Consider the following 16,140-nt stretch of genomic DNA (forward strand, 5'->3'; position numbering starts at 1 on the left):
CTAACCTCTCCACACAGGCCTAGTGGTTCATATTATAATCTCTCCACGCAGGCCTAGTGGTTCATATCCTAACTGCTCCAAACAGGCCTAGTGGTTCATATTCTAACCACACAGGCCTAGTGGTTCATATCCTAACCTCTCCACACAGGCCTAGTGGTTCATATCCTAACCTCTCCACACAGGCCTAGTGGTTCATATCCTAACCACTCCACACAGGCCTAGTGGTTCATATCCTAACCTCTCCACACAGGCCTAGTGGTTCATATCCTAACCACTCCACACAGGCCTAGTGGTTCATATCCTAACCTCTCCACACAGGCCTAGTGGTTCATATCCTAACCACTCTACACAGGCCTAGTGGTTCATATCCTAACCTCTCCACACAGGCCTAGTGGTTCATATCCTAACCACTCCACACAGGCCTAGTGGTTCATATCCTAACCACTCCTCACAGGCCTAGTGGTTCATATCCTAACCACTCCACACAGGCCTATCGGTTCATATCCTAACCACTCCGCACAGGCCTAGTGGTTCATATCCTAACCTCTCCGCACAGGCCTAGTGATTCATATCCTAACCTCTCCGCACAGTCCTAGTGGTTCATATCCTAACCTCTCCGCACAGGCCTAGTGGTTCATATCCTAACCTCTCCACACAGGCCTAGTGGTTCATATCCTAACCACTCCGCACAGGCCTAGTGGTTCATATTCTAACCACACAGGCCTAGTGGTTCATATCCTAACCTCTCCGCACAGGCCTAGTGGTTCATATCCTAACCTCTCCACACAGGCCTAGTGGTTCATATTATAATCTCTCCACGCAGGCCTAGTGGTTCATATCCTAACTGCTCCAAACAGGCCTAGTGGTTCATATTCTAACCACACAGGCCTAGTGGTTCATATCCTAACCTCTCCACACAGGCCTAGTGGTTCATATCCTAACCTCTCCACACAGGCCTAGTGGTTCATATCCTAACCACTCCACACAGGCCTAGTGGTTCATATCCTAACCACTCCACACAGGCCTATCGGTTCATATCCTAACCACTCCGCACAGGCCTAGTGGTTCATATCCTAACCTCTCCGCACAGGCCTAGTGGTTCATATCCTAACCTCTCCGCACAGGCCTAGTGGTTCATATCCTAACCTCTCCACACAGGCCTAGTGGTTCATATCCTAACCACTCCGCACAGGCCTAGTGGTTCATATTCTAACCACACAGGCCTAGTGGTTCATATCCTAACCTCTCCACACAGGCCTAGTGGTTCATATCCTAACCAGGTATGTGTACCAATGCACATGCCACCTTGTGGCAAGCCACTTTGCCACCTAGTGGCCATATAGGACACAGTCAAGAACCAGACTCATATTTCAAAACATTACATTTTTTATATAAGACATACACATTTGTTTTTTTTTTTACATACAATTGGATCACAGATTCAACTGTCCATTTCCAAAACTCTCATTGACTCAAAGGTTTGGTTACTTTGAGTTTACATGATAAATACATATTATATTCCTCAAGCCATTGGCCTTGCAGTGGTCTTGGTCTTGGCCCTGTGTCTTCCCATCTCACTCAGTAGATCCCGTTGCAAACCGTACGGCCTCCGATCAGCAGTATTCCGGGACATATCTCCATCACGCTGCCTTGCCCTGTCTGGAGCGCTGCTGCTCTTGGTATTCCTTGGAGTCTTCCCAGGGACGAGGACCTCTGATGTTCCTCCACTCCTCCAGGTTTACATCCTTCATCTTCTGTTGTTGGGACAGAGAGACAACAGGACAGGGTGAGGGGCTTTACTCTACACGTCAGGGATAGGATCAGGATAACACTGAACACCAGGGAGGAGGAGGTTTTAGTAGATAACACCAGGGAGGAGGAGGTTTTAGTAGATAACAGAACACCAGGGAGGAGGAGGTTTTAGTAGATAACAGAACACCAGGGAGGAGGAGGTTTTAGTAGATAACAGAACACCAGGGAGGAGGAGGTTTTAGTAGATAACAGAACACCAGGGAGGAGGAGGTTTTAGTAGATAACAGAACACCTGGGGGAGGGGGGGTAGTAGATAACAGAACACCTGGGGGGGGGGGTGTAGTAGATAACAGAACACCTGGGGGAGGGGGGTAGTAGATAACAGAACACCTGGGGGAGGGGGGTAGTAGATAACAGAACACCTGGGGGAGGGGGGTGTAGTAGATAACAGAACACCTGGGGGAGGGGGTGTAGTAGATAACAGAACACCTGGGGGAGGGGGGTGTAGTAGATAACAGAACACCTGGGGGAGGGGGTGTAGTAGATAACAGAACACCTGGGAGGAGGAGGTTGGTGTAGTAGATAACAGAACACCAGGGAGGAGGAGGTTTTAGTAGATAACAGAACACCTGGGGGAGGGGGGGGTAGTAGATAACAGAACACCTGGGGGAGGGGGTAGTAGATAACAGAACACCTGGGGGAGGGGGGTGTAGTAGATAACAGAACACCTGGGGGAGGCGGGTAGTAGATAACAGAACACCTGGGGGAGGGGGGTAGTAGTAGATAACAGAACACCTGGGAGGAGGGGGGTGTAGTAGATAACAGAACACCTGGGAGGAGGAGGTTTTAGTAGATAACAGAACACCTGGGGGAGGGGGGTAGTAGATAACAGAACACCTGGGGGGGGGTAGGGGGGGGAGGGGGTAGTAGATAACAGAACACCTGGGGGAGGGGGTAGTAGATAACAGAACACCTGGGGGAGGGGGGTAGTAGATAACAGAACACCTGGGGGAGGGGGGTAGTAGATAACAGAACACCTGGGGGAGGGGGTAGTAGATAACAGAACACCTGGGGGAGGGGATAACAGAACACCAGGGAGGAGGAGGTTTTAGTAGATAACAGAACACCTGGGGGAGGGGGGTAGTAGATAACAGAACACCTGGGGGAGGGGGTAGTAGATAACAGAACACCTGGGGGAGGGGGTAGTAGATAACAGAACACCTGGGGGAGGGGGGTAGTAGATAACAGAACACCTGGGGGAGGAGGTTTTAGTAGATAACAGAACACCTGGGGGAGGGGGGTAGTAGATAACAGAACACCTGGGGGAGGGGGGTAGTAGATAACAGAACACCTGGGGGAGGGGGGTAGTAGATAACAGAACACCTGGGGGAGGGGGGTAGTAGATAACAGAACACCTGGGGGAGGGGGGTAGTAGATAACAGAACACCTGGGGGAGGGGGGTGTAGTAGATAACAGAACACCTGGGAGGAGGAGGTTTTAGTAGATAACAGAACACCAGGGAGGAGGAGGTTTTAGTAGATAACAGAACACCAGGGGGAGGGGGTTTTAGTAGATAACAGAACACCTGGGGGAGGGGGTAGTAGATAACAGAACACCTAAGATAGAACACCTGGGGGAGGGGGGTAGTAGATAACAGAACACCTGGGGGAGGGGGGTAGTAGATAACAGAACACCAGGGAGGAGGAGGTTTTAGTAGATAACAGAACACCTGGGGGAGGGGGTAGTAGATAACAGAACACCTGGGGGAGGGGTAGTAGATAACAGAACACCTGGGGGAGGGGGTAGTAGATAACAGAACACCTGGGGGAGGGGGGTAGTAGATAACAGAACACCTGGGGGAGGGGGGTAACAGAACACCTGGGGGAGGGGGTAGTAGATAACAGAACACCTGGGGGAGGGGGTAGTAGATAACAGAACACCTGGGGGAGTAGATAACAGAACACCTGGGGGGGGAGATAACAGAACACCTGGGGGAGGGGGGGGGGAGGGTAGTAGATAACAGAACACCTGGGGGAGGGGGTAGTAGATAACAGAACACCTGGGGGAGGGGGTGTAGTAGATAACAGAACACCTGGGGGAGGGGGGTGTAGTAGATAACAGAACACCTGGGGGAGGGGGGTGTAGTAGATAACAGAACACCTGGGGGAGGGGGTAGTAGATAACAGAACACCTGGGGGAGGGGTAGATAACAGAACACCTGGGGAGGGGTGTAGTAGATAACAGAACACCTGGGAGGAGGAGGTTTTAGTAGATAACAGAACACCTGGGGGAGGGGGTAGTAGATAACAGAACACCTGGGGGAGGGGGTAGTAGATAACAGAACACCTGGGGGAGGGGGTAGTAGATAACAGAACACCTGGGGGAGGGGGGGGAGGGGGGAACACCTGGGGGAGGGGGTAGTAGATAACAGAACACCTGGGGGAGGGGGTAGTAGATAACAGAACACCTGGGGGAGGGGGTAGTAGATAACAGAACACCTGGGGGAGGGGGTGGGGGAGTAGATAACAGAACACCTGGGGGAGGGGGGTAGTAGATAACAGAACACCTGGGGGAGGGGGGTAGTAGATAACAGAACACCTGGGGGAGGGGGTAGTAGTAGATAACAGAACACCTGGGGGAGGGGGGTAGTAGATAACAGAACACCTGGGGGAGGGGGTAGATAGATAACAGAACACCTGGGGGAGGGGGGTAGTAGATAACAGAACACCTGGGGGAGGGGGTAGTAGATAACAGAACACCTGGGGGAGGGGGTAGTAGATAACAGAACACCTGGGGGAGGGGGTAGTAGATAACAGAACACCTGGGGGAGGGGTAGTAGATAACAGAACACCTGGGGGAGGGGGGTAGTAGATAACAGAACACCTGGGGGAGGGGGTAGTAGATAACAGAACACCTGGGGGAGGGGGGTAGATAGATAACAGAACACCTGGGGGAGGGGGTAGTAGATAACAGAACACCTGGGGGAGGGGGTAGTAGATAACAGAACACCTGGGGGAGGGGGTAGTAGATAACAGAACACCTGGGGGAGGGGGTAGTAGATAACAGAACACCTGGGGGAGGGGGGTAGTAGATAACAGAACACCTGGGGGAGGGGGTAGTAGATAACAGAACACCTGGGGGAGGGGGTAGTAGATAACAGAACACCTGGGGGAGGGGGTAGTAGATAACAGAACACCTGGGGGAGGGGGGTAGTAGATAACAGAACACCTGGGGGAGGGGGGTAGTAGATAACAGAACACCTGGGGGAGGGGGGTAGTAGATAACAGAACACCTGGGGGAGGGGGTAGTAGATAACAGAACACCTGTAGATAGATAACAGAACACCTGGGGGAGGGGGGGGTAGATAACAGTGGGGAGATAATAACAGAACACCTGGGGGAGGGGGGGGTAGTAGATAACAGAACACCTGGGGGAGGGGGTAGTAGATAACAGAACACCTGGGGGAGGGGGGTAGTAGATAACAGAACACCTGGGGAGGGGGGTAGTAGATAACAGAACACCTGGGGGAGGGGGTGTAGATAACAGAACACCTGGGGGAGGGGGTACAGAACACCTGGGGGAGGGGGGGTAGTAGATAACAGAACACCTGGGGAGGGGGTAGTAGATAACAGAACACCTGGGGGAGGGGGTGGTGTAGTAGATAACAGAACACCTGGGGGAGGGGGTGGTGTAGTAGATAACAGAACACCTGGGGGAGGGGGGTGTAGTAGATAACAGAACACCTGGGGGAGGGGGGTAGTAGATAACAGAACACCTGGGGGAGGGGGTGGTGTAGTAGATAACAGAACACCTGGGGGAGGGGGTAGTAGTAACAGAACACCTGGGGGAGGGGGTAGTAGATAACAGAACACCTGGGGGAGGGGGTAGTAGATAACAGAACACCTGGGGGAGGGGGGTAGTAGATAACAGAACACCTGGGGGAGGGGGTAGTAGATAACAGAACACCTGGGGAGGGGGTAGTAGATAACAGAACACCTGGGGGAGGGGGTAGTAGATAACAGAACACCTGGGGGAGGGGGGTAGATAACAGAACACCTGGGGGAGGGGGTAACAGATAACAGAACACCTGGGGGAGAGGGGGTAGTAGATAACAGAACACCTGGGGGAGGGGGGTAGTAGATAACAGAACACCTGGGGGAGGGGGTAGTAGATAACAGAACACCTGGGGGAGGGGGTAGTAGATAACAGAACACCTGGGGGAGGGGGGGGGGTAGTAGATAACAGAACACCTGGGGGAGGGGGGTAGTAGATAACAGAACACCTGGGGGAGGGGGTAGTAGATAACACCTGGGGGGAGGGGGTAGTAGATAACAGAACACCTGGGGGAGGGGGTAGTAGATAACAGAACACCTGGGGGAGGGGGGTAGTAGATAACAGAACACCTGGGGGAGGGGGTAGTAGATAACAGAACACCTGGGGGGGGGGGTAGTAGATAACAGAACACCTGGGGGAGGGGGGTAGTAGATAACAGAACACCTGGGGGAGGGGGGGTAGTAGATAACAGAACACCTGGGGGAGGGGGTAGTAGATAACAGAACACCTGGGGGGGGGAGGGGGTAGTAGATAACAGAACACCTGGGGGAGGGGGGTAGTAGATAACAGAACACCTGGGGGAGGGGGGGGTAGTAGATAACAGAACACCTGGGGGAGGGGGTAGTAGATAACAGAACACCTGGGGAGGGGGGTAGGAACACCTGGGGGAGGGGGTAGTAGATAACAGAACACCTGGGGGAGGGGGGTAGTAGATAACAGAACACCTGGGGGAGGGGGGTAGTAGATAACAGAACACCTGGGGGAGGGGGTAGTAGATAACAGAACACCTGGGGGAGGGGGTAGTAGTAGATAACAGAACACCTGGGGGAGGGGGGGTAGTAGATAACAGAACACCTGGGGGAGGGGGTAGTAGATAACAGAACACCTGGGGGAGGGGGTAGTAGATAACAGAACACCTGGGGGAGGGGGTAGTAGATAACAGAACACCTGGGGGAGGGGGGTAGATAACAGAACACCTGGGGGATAACAGAACACCTGGGGGAGGGGGTAGTAGATAACAGAACACCTGGGGGAGGGGGTGTAGTAGATAACAGAACACCTGGGGGAGGGGGTAGATAGGGGGATAACAGAACACCTGGGGGAGGGGGGTAGTAGATAACAGAACACCTGGGGGAGGGGGTAGTAGATAACAGAACACCTGGGGGAGGGGGGTAGTAGATAACAGAACACCTGGGGGAGGGGGTAGTAGATAACAGAACACCTGGGGAGGGGGGTAGTAGATAACAGAACACCTGGGGGAGGGGGTAGTAGATAACAGAACACCTGGGGGAGGGGGTAGTAGATAACAGAACACCTGGGGGAGGGGGGTAGTAGATAACAGAACACCTGGGGGAGGGGGTAGTAGATAACAGAACACCTGGGGGAGGGGGGGTAGTAGATAACAGAACACCTGGGGGAGGGGGTAGTAGTAGAACACCTGGGGGAGGGGTAGTACAGAACACCTGGGGGAGGGGGTAGTAGATAACAGAACACCTGGGGGAGGGGGTAGTAGATAACAGAACACCTGGGGGAGGGGGGGTAGTAGATAACAGAACACCTGGGGGAGGGGGGTAGTAGATAACAGAACACCTGGGGGAGATAATAACAGAACACCTGGGGGAGGGGGGTAGTAGATAACAGAACACCTGGGGGAGGGGGGTAGTAGATAACAGAACACCTGGGGGAGGGGGGGGTAGTAGATAACAGAACACCTGGGGGAGGGGGTAGTAGATAACAGAACACCTGGGGGAGGGGGGTAGTAGATAACAGAACACCTGGGGGAGGGGGGTAGTAGATAACAGAACACCTGGGGGAGGGGGGTAGTAGATAACAGAACACCTGGGGGGGGGGTAGTAGATAACAGAACACCTGGGGGAGGGGGGGTAGTAGATAACAGAACACCTGGGGGAGGGGGTAGTAGATAACAGAACACCTGGGGGGGGGGTAGTAGATAACAGAACACCTGGGGGAGGGGGGGTAGTAGATAACAGAACACCTGGGGGAACACACCTGGGGGAGGGGGTAGTAGATAACAGAACACCTGGGGGGGGGGTAGGGGGGGGGGGGTGTAGTAGATAACATTTAGAAATTAAAGATAAGGAAAGATCATATCCTTGAGTCTTCCAGGATGGTATCAGAGAACACAGCATTACAGTACAAACACAGATCAACTCCCCTCGTCCATCCGACACCTACCTGGTACTCCTCCTCCAGGATAACAGACTGTTTCTGGGGGTTCACCTTGGCCTCCAGGGTGGGATCCAGCTAGAGGAGAGAGAAGAAGAGAGGAAAGGTTAGTGTCGCACACACAGACCGACACACCGATCTGCACTGTGATCTGGTGAACAAACTGTACATTTGATCATGTACATTTTCTAAAACACACAGCTGGTCGGAAATCACAGCTCTCAACTGGATGTGGGGGAGAGAGAGAGAAGGGCATGAGGAGGGAAGGGGGAGAGGAGGAGGAGGGAAGGGGAGAGAGGAGGAGGAGGAGGGAAGGGGGAGAGGAGGAGGAGGGAAGGGGGAGAGGAGGAGGAGGGAAGGGGGAGAGGAGGAGGAGGGAGGGGGAGAAGGGAAAGGGGGAGAGGAGGAGGAAGGGGGAAGGGGGAGAAGGAGGAGGGAAGGGGGAGAGGAGGAGGAGGGAAGGGAGAGAGGAGGAGAGGGAGGAGGAGAGAAGGGGGAGAGGAGGAGGAGGGAAGGGGGAGAGGAGGAGGAGGGGGGGAGAGGAGGAGGGAAGGGGGAGGAGGAGGGAAGGGAGAGAGGAGGAGGGAAGGGAGAGAGGAGGAGGGAAGAGGAGGAGGAGGAAGGGGGAGAGGGAGGAGGGAAGGAGAGAGGAGGAGGGAAGGGGGAGAGGAGGAGGAGGGAAGGGAAGGAGGAGGAGGAGGGAAGGGGGAGAGGAGGAGGGAAGGAGGAGGGAAGGGGGAGAGGAGGAGGAGGGAAGGGGGAGAGGAGGAAAGGGGAGAGGAGGAAAGGGGGAGAGGAGGAGGAGGGAAGGGGGAGAGGAGGAGGAGGGAGGGGGAGGGAGGAGGGATGGGGGAGAGGAGGAGGGATGGGGGAGAGGAGGAGGGATGGAAGGGGGAGAGGAGGAGGGATGGAAGGGGGAGGAGGAGGATGGGAAGGGATGGGAATGGGAAGGGGGAGAGGAGGAGGGATGGGAAGGGGAGGAGGGAAGGGGGAGGGAGGAGGGATGGGAAGGGGGAGAGGAGGGAAGGGGGAGAGGAGGAGGGATGGGAAGGGGGAGAGGAGGGAAGGGGGAGAGGAGGAGGGAAGGGAGGAGGGGGAGGGAAGGGAGGAAAGGGAGGAGGGGGAGGGGAGGGGGAGGGAAGGGAGGAGGGAAGGGGGAGAGAAGAACTCTTGACAATCAAAATGAGGCAGCCTCCTCCTCCTCTCTCCCTCCCTCCCCTTCCCTCCCTCCCTTCCTCCTCTCACCCTTCCCCCCCCCCCCCCTCCTCCATGCCCTCCTCCATGCCCTTCTCTCCATCTATTATTTCTGTAATGTATAAATGATGACAGAAGCCAGAGGTAGTCTAGTTTCTAGCTGGCAGAGAGAAGGAGACTGGCAGCGTAGAAAAGATGAGCACTAAGCTGACTCATTCACACCCAGAAGTTACACCCCTCTTCCCCTGTCTCTTCTCTACCCAGAGAGTTGGCACAATTACAAATGGCCCTGTTTCCCTGATCAATTATTCAGCTTCATTTGGAGAAATGTCACCAGGTTGAGTAAAACAGCCAGCTTACCAGCCAAGCCAGATGACTTGGGAACAAGGAGAGGTCGCTTTCTGTCTTTTCTTAGCTGTAGCGTGTTTACAATCATTTTTGAAATAAAGCCAAATCATAATTTAATTTGTGTACCTCTGACACTGAGCACTTAACAAAACATTACACTAAAACCCCCAAAAGGCTGAGCGTAGTGTAACAGACTCCGGTGGGGGTGGGGTGAGGGGAGGAACCCTGGGAGGAGACCAACTCTAGAGGGGAGGAACCCTGGGAGGACACCAACTCTAGAGGGGAGGAACCCTGGGAGGAGACCAACTCTAGAGGGGAGGAACCCTGGGAGGAGACCAACTCTAGAGGGGAGGAACCCTGGGAGGAGACCAACTCTAGATGGGAGGAACCCTGAGAGGAGACCAACTCTAGAGGGGAGGAAACCCTGAGAGGAGACCAACTCTAGAGGGGAGGAGGAACCCTGAGAAGAGACCATAACCTGAGTCCCAAATGACATTGTGTCTGCGGGTTCTCGCTCCTCCCTTGTACGTTCACATTTTTATTTAACCTTTATTTATCTAGGCAAGTCAGTTAAGAACAAATTCTTATTTACAATGACGGCCTACTGGGGAACAGTGGGCTAACTGCCTTTTCAGGGGCAGAATGACAGATTTTTTTTAAACCTGGGGATTTGATCTAGCAACCTTTCGGTTACTGGCCCAACGCTCTAACCACTAAGCTACCCTGCCGGCTACCTACTTGATTGATTAATGAAGGTCCCTAATTGGTAAGGAACTCCCCTCACCTGGTTGTCTAGGTCTTAATTGAAAGGGAATTCAAAAATAAACCTATGGACACGAGTCCCTCCACAGAATGAGTTGGACCCCCCCCCCTGACATAGGGAGCCATTTGGGATTCAACCCATGTTGGTCTGGAGGGGCTTCAATGGAATGAGTCATTGAGAAAGAGCTCTAATTGGGTCATAGAGACAGTCAGCGGCTGTAAGACTTAACTAGGTCGCTGTCTGGGAGGGAAGATGGAGTGGTTTGTAGAGTAACGTACTGTAGCTAACATGTGTGTGTGTGTGTGTGTGTGTGTGTGTACTGCACTCCAACCCACGGCTATTTAGCCAGGCCTTGGCATACATAAGATTATTTCTCTCACACACGCAGATGCCACACACACACACACACACACACACACACACACACACACACACACACACACACACACACACACACACACACACACACACACACACACACACACACACACACACACACACACACACACACACACACACACACACACACCAGTCACTGCTGAGGCCCAGGGTTTAGAGGGAGACTGTCACTGCTGAGGCCCAGGGTTTAGAGGGAGACTGTCACTGCTGAGGCCCAGGGTTTAGAGGGAGACTGTCACTGCTGAGGCCCAGGGTTTAGAGGGAGACTGTCACTGCTGAGGCCCAGGGTTTAGAGGGAGACTGTCACTGCTGAGGCCCAGGGTTTAGAGTGAGACCCAGGGTTTAGAGGGAGACTGTCACTGCTGAGTCCCAGGGTTTAGGGGAGACAGTCCTTCTGAGGCCCAGGGTTTGGTAGGGAGACTGTGACTTGTTTAGGCCAGGGTTTAGTGGGTGTCGACCCCTGAGGACCAGGGTTTAGAGGGAGATGTATGCACCCAGGGTTTAGAGGAGTGATGACTGTAAGTCTGTTTTGGATAAAGAGGCGTTTAGAAATGGCATATATTATTATTAGAGGGAGACTGTTACTGCTGAGGCCCAGGGTTTAGAGGGAGACTGTTACTGCTGAGGCCCAGGGTTTAAGGTGAGACCCAGGGTTTAGAGGGAGACTGTCACTGCTGAGGCCCAGGGTTTAGAGGGAGACTGTTACTGCTGAGGTCCAGGGTTTAGAGGGAGACTGTCACTGTTGAGGCCCAGGGTTTAGATTGAGGCCCAGGGTTTAGAGGGAGACAGTTACTGCTGAGGCCCAGGGTTTAGAGGGAGACTGTTACTGTTATAAACGGGAGACTGTCACTGTTGAGGCCCAGGTATAAATGGCGGTCAGCGTTGAGGCCCAGGGTTTAAACGGGGTGAGCGTTACCGGTGATAAACGGGGTGAGCGTTCTGTAGCTCAGTATAAAGCGGTGCTTGTAACGCCAGGGTACCGGGTATAAACCCCGGGACCACCCATACGTAGAATGTATGCACGGCATGACTAAGTCGTTTTGGGTATAAACTGCTGAGGCCCAATGGCATTACCGGTATTAAGGGAGACTGTTACTGCTGACCCAGGTTTAAACGGCGGTTGTTACTGCGTTAGGCCCAGAGCGTTTATAAATGGCGGTGAGCGTTACCGGTATAAAACGGGGTTTAGATTTAGGCCGGTATAAATGTATTGTGAGGCCCAGGGTTAATCGAGATCGTTCAATTCAGGTCATTTTTCACAATATGGACTGTTGCCCAGGTCTAGTGCATCAGCTCCAGGCCCCCTAAGAGAGCAAGAGCAGACAAGAGAAGAGGAGAAGAAAAAGAGGAAGAGAGGGGGAGAAGAAGAAGAAAAGGGGAAGTGAAGGGGAAGGGAAAGTGAAGGGGAAGAAGAAGAGAAGGGGAAGAAGAAGAAAAGGGGAAGTGAAAGAAGAAGAAAAGGGGAAGTGAAAGAAGAAGAAGGGAAAGAAGAAGAAGAGAAGGGCAAGTGAAGGGGATGAAGAAGAGAAGGGGAAGAAGAAGTGAAGGGGAAGAAGAAGTGTAGGGGAAGAAGAAGTGTAGGGGAAGAAGAAGTGTAGGGGAAGAAGAAGAGAAGGGGAAGAAGAAGAGAAGGGGAAGAAGAAGAGAAGGGGAAGAAGAAGTGAAGGGGAAGAAGAAGAGAAGAGGAAGTGTAGGGGAAGAGAAAGTGAAGGGTAAGAAGAAGTGAAGGGTAAGAAGAGAAGGGTAAGAAGAAGAAGAGAAAAAGAAGAGAAGGGTAAGAAGAAGAAGAGAAAAAGAAGAGAAGGGTAAGAAGAAGAAGAGAAAAAGAAGAGAAGGGTAAGAAGAAGAGAAGGGGAAGAAGAAGAAGAGAAGGGGAAGAAGAAGAAGAGAAGGGGAAGAAGAAGAAGAGAAGGGGAAGAAGAAGAAGAGAAGGGGAAGAAGAAGAAGAGAAGGGGAAGAAGAAGGACTGTTGCCCAGGTCTAGAAGAAGAAGAAGAGAGGCCCCCTAAGAAGAAGAAGAAGAAAAGGGGAAGAAGAAGAAGAAAAGGAAGTGAAGGGGAAGAAGAAGAAGAGAAGAAGAGAAGGGGAAGTGAAGGGTAAGAATAAGTGAAGGGTAAGAAGAGAAGGGGAAGAAGAAGAAGAGAAGGGGAAGAAGAAGAAGAAGAGAAGGGGAAGAAGAAGAAGAAGAGAAGGGGAAGAAGAAGAAGAAGGGAAGAAGTGAAGGGGAAGAAGAAGAAGAGAAGAAGAAGAAGGGGAAGTGAAGGGTAAGAAGAAGTGAAGGGTAAGAAGAGAAGGGTAAGAAGAGAAGGGTAAGAAGAAGAAGAGAAAGGGAAGAAGAAGAAGAAGAGAAGGGGAAGAAGAAGAAGAAGAGAAGGGGAAGAAGAAGAAGAAGAAAAGGGGAAGTGAAGGGGAAGAAGAAGAAGAGAAGGGGAAGTGAAGGGTAAGAAGAAGAGAAGGGTAAGAAGAGAAGGGTAAGAAGAGAAGGGTAAGAAGAAGAAGAGAAAAAGAAGAGAAGGGTAAGAAGAAGAAGAGAAAAAGAAGAGAAGGGTAAGAAGAAGAAGAGAAAAAGAAGAGAAGGGTAAGAAGAAGAAGAGAAAAAGAAGAGAAAAAGAAGAGAAGGGTAAGAAGAAGAAGAGAAAAAGAAGAGAAGGGTAAGAAGAAGAAGAGAAAAAGAAGAGAAGGGTAAGAAGAAGAAGAGAAAAAGAAGAGAAGGGTAAGAAGAAGAAGAGAAAAAGAAGAGAAGGGTAAGAAGAAGAAGAGAAAAAGAAGAAGGGTAAGAAGAAGAAGAGAAAAAGAAGAGAAGGGTAAGAAGAAGAAGAAGAAGAGAAGAAGAAGAAGAAGAAGAGAAGGGGAAGAAGAAGAAGAAGAGAAGGGGAAGTGAAGGGGAGGAAGAAGAAGAAAAGAAGAAGAGGAAGAAGAAGAGAAGAAGAAGAGAAGGGGAAGAAGAAGTGAAGGAGAAGAAGAGAAAAAGAAGAGAAGGGTAAGAAGAAGAAGAGAAGAAGAAGAAGAAAAGGGGAAGAAGAAGAAGAAGAAAAGGGGAAGTGAAGGGGAAGAAGAAGAAGAAGAAGAGAAGGGGAAGTGAAGGGGAAGAAGAAGAGAAGAAGAAGAAGAGAAGGGGAAGTGGGTAGTGAGTGGCTGTGTGTGAGGGGTCAGCTGCCTGGAACAGACAGGCTTGCTTCCCTGGGCATGATGTCCCCCTGTCCCCCCACAGCTCCAGCCCTAGAGTGCATCCCAAATGGCACCCTATTCCCTATGAGCCCTAGTCAAAAATAGTGCACTATATACAGAATAGGGGGTAATTTGGTATCCAGGGAATAGGGTGGGTTATTTGGTAACAAGGGGAATAGGGGGTCATTTGGTAACCAGGGGGTCATTTGGTATCCAGGGAATAGGGGGTCATTTGGTAACCAGGGGAATAGGGGGTAATTTGGTAACCAGGGGAATAGGGTGTCATTTGGTAACCAGGGGAATAGGGGGTCATTTGGTAACCAGGGGAATAGGGGGTCATTTGGTATCCAGGGAATAGGGGGTCATTTGGTATCCAGGGAATAGGGTGTCATTTGGTAACCAGGGGAATAGGGTGTCATTTGGTAACCAGGGGAATAGGGGGTCATTTGGTAACCAGGGGAATAGGGGGTCATTTGGTAAGCAGGGGAATAGGGGGTCATTTGGTAACCAGGGGAATAGGGGGTCATTTGGTAACCAGGGGAATAGGGTGTCATTTGGTAACCAGGGGAATAGGGTGTCATTTGGTAACCAGGGGAATAGGGGGTCATTTGGTATCCAGGGAATAGGGGGTCATTTGGTAACCAGTGGAATAGGGGGTAATTTGGTAACCAGGGGAATAGGGTGTCATTTGGTAACCAGGGGAATAGGGGGTCATTTGGTAACCAGGGGAATAGGGGGTCATTTGGTATCCAGGGAATAGGGTGTCATTTGGTAACCAGGGAATAGGGTGTCATTTTTATCATCATAGCTATTCATATAAGAGCACTGTTTTTTTTTCTCCATCAAAGATACTAGTTAGTGATAGGTGGTATGTATATAGCATATCCAGCTGCATAGAGGTATAATGATTCTGTCACATAATGCACCGATTTCAGTCCTAGAGGGCAGCACTGATAACATTGTGCTATTTTGACACCTAAAGGATCTACAGCGTACCTGTGTCGTGACTGACTCTCCCATGAGCGGTAATCTGTCTACCGGGTAGGGCTACGGCAGAACACTCAGTGCCGGTGCCACAGTGCCATCACATCATCAGTCAAACGTTCACACACACGCACATGCATACATTTGAATGGGTAAAATTATATACGTAAAAAATACATGTTATATTATAAAAAGGTAATTGATACCTCTAGAATATAAGATATTGCTGAGGAATCAAATAACCTCTGAGGACTATATAAGGGAGTTATACTCCTCAGCTCCTCAGGATGGCTCATACTGCCGGTCTGTTCTGTTGGTCTCCTCTTCACAGTGTCTACGGCAGTTTTCCATACATTTCAGAGGACACAGTGTTGATTTCATTATGCTGGATCAGCTGCTTTACCTTCTTCATGATCTTCTGAGCATCGTAGCGGATCTGCGTGAACTCCCGGAGCCCAAAGGAACCTCCCACTACCAGCAACTTAGAAACAGAATCCATAAATTGGTTTCATAATGAGGCATTGTCATCAATATACAGTACATTTATACTATCTCTGACTGCACTAACTACTGAAACTAAAATTGTATGTTGTCAGGGATGAATATGCAGTTATGTGTTTAAACAAGAGGACGGACGATTTATTAGTGCTTCTAGTTAACTAATCTATTGAACATGTCTCAGGTCACTTGTACCTTTCCTTGTTTGGAGATTGGCTTGTGTTTTGTCAGTCGCTTCAGCAGCTAACGGCACGAAAATACGTTTTATAATGACTGTTCTTCGTGTTTGTCGCCTACATGTTGATGCTAATGCTGCTATCTAGTTCATGTAGTCAACTTTAGCTAATAGCCACTGATAGCTAAGCTAGCTACCCTCTCTCTGGCGAGCAAAAAGTCTTGCCACGAAACTGAAAAAGACAGTATCAAACCTATGACTCACCAACATGGGAACTCCATATTTAAGGGTTTTGTTCCTCTGTAATGCTTTGAAGGTCAACATGATTATTCGACCCAGATAACGCTACAACCCCATGTTACCTGTTGTTCACTGCGGAAGGTGAATTCTGTCGGACGCACTTACGAGTCGTCCTACTCCCTATAATTCCCGGATGTTTCATAAACTCCCATTTTTAGTTCCGCATGTGGAGTGACAGAGGTAGAAACATTGAAGCAGTGTTATTTGTATGATTTTGGCTGATTAATTATTGGTCATATGAGATATGTTGGCATATTACTTTAGTCTCACGTTATATTTAGAGGAAAAAAAGCCCCACATTAGTTACATGTTTCTGTAAA

General features: G+C 50.9%; 2 protein-coding genes across 3 annotated transcripts in view; both read right to left on the bottom strand.

Moving 5' to 3' along the window:
* Positions 1 to 16,140, bottom strand: part of eif2ak2 (eukaryotic translation initiation factor 2-alpha kinase 2) — a 192,670-nt gene that overhangs the window by 33,761 nt on the left and 142,769 nt on the right. The gene's annotated exons all lie outside the window — the stretch shown is intronic.
* Positions 1,369 to 15,936, bottom strand: LOC124048041 (cytochrome c oxidase assembly protein COX16 homolog, mitochondrial). Its single transcript, XM_046368416.1, has 4 exons — positions 15,785 to 15,936; positions 15,251 to 15,328; positions 8,002 to 8,070; positions 1,369 to 1,754 (listed from the first exon to the last, which is right to left on the bottom strand). Exons 1-4 carry the CDS (start codon positions 15,842 to 15,844, stop codon positions 1,641 to 1,643), a joined length of 321 nt encoding a protein of 106 aa, XP_046224372.1. The 5' UTR covers positions 15,845 to 15,936; the 3' UTR covers positions 1,369 to 1,640.

This window comes from Oncorhynchus gorbuscha, linkage group LG11 (genome assembly GCF_021184085.1).
Source record: "Oncorhynchus gorbuscha isolate QuinsamMale2020 ecotype Even-year linkage group LG11, OgorEven_v1.0, whole genome shotgun sequence".
Taxonomy (NCBI): Eukaryota; Metazoa; Chordata; class Actinopteri; order Salmoniformes; family Salmonidae; genus Oncorhynchus; species Oncorhynchus gorbuscha.

Bases quoted from the DNA above. Each gene is read 5' to 3' on its own strand.
- LOC124048041 (XM_046368416.1), bottom strand. From the start codon at position 15,844: ATGTTGACCTTCAAAGCATTACAGAGGAACAAAACCCTTAAATATGGA. The intron at 8,071-15,250 runs GTAAAGCAGCTG...TCTCTCCTCTAG, and splicing joins CTCAGAAGATCATGAAGAAG to CTGGATCCCACCCTGGAGGC. The intron at 1,755-8,001 runs GTAGGTGTCGGA...TCCCAACAACAG, and splicing joins TCCTGGAGGAGGAGTACCAG to AAGATGAAGGATGTAAACCT.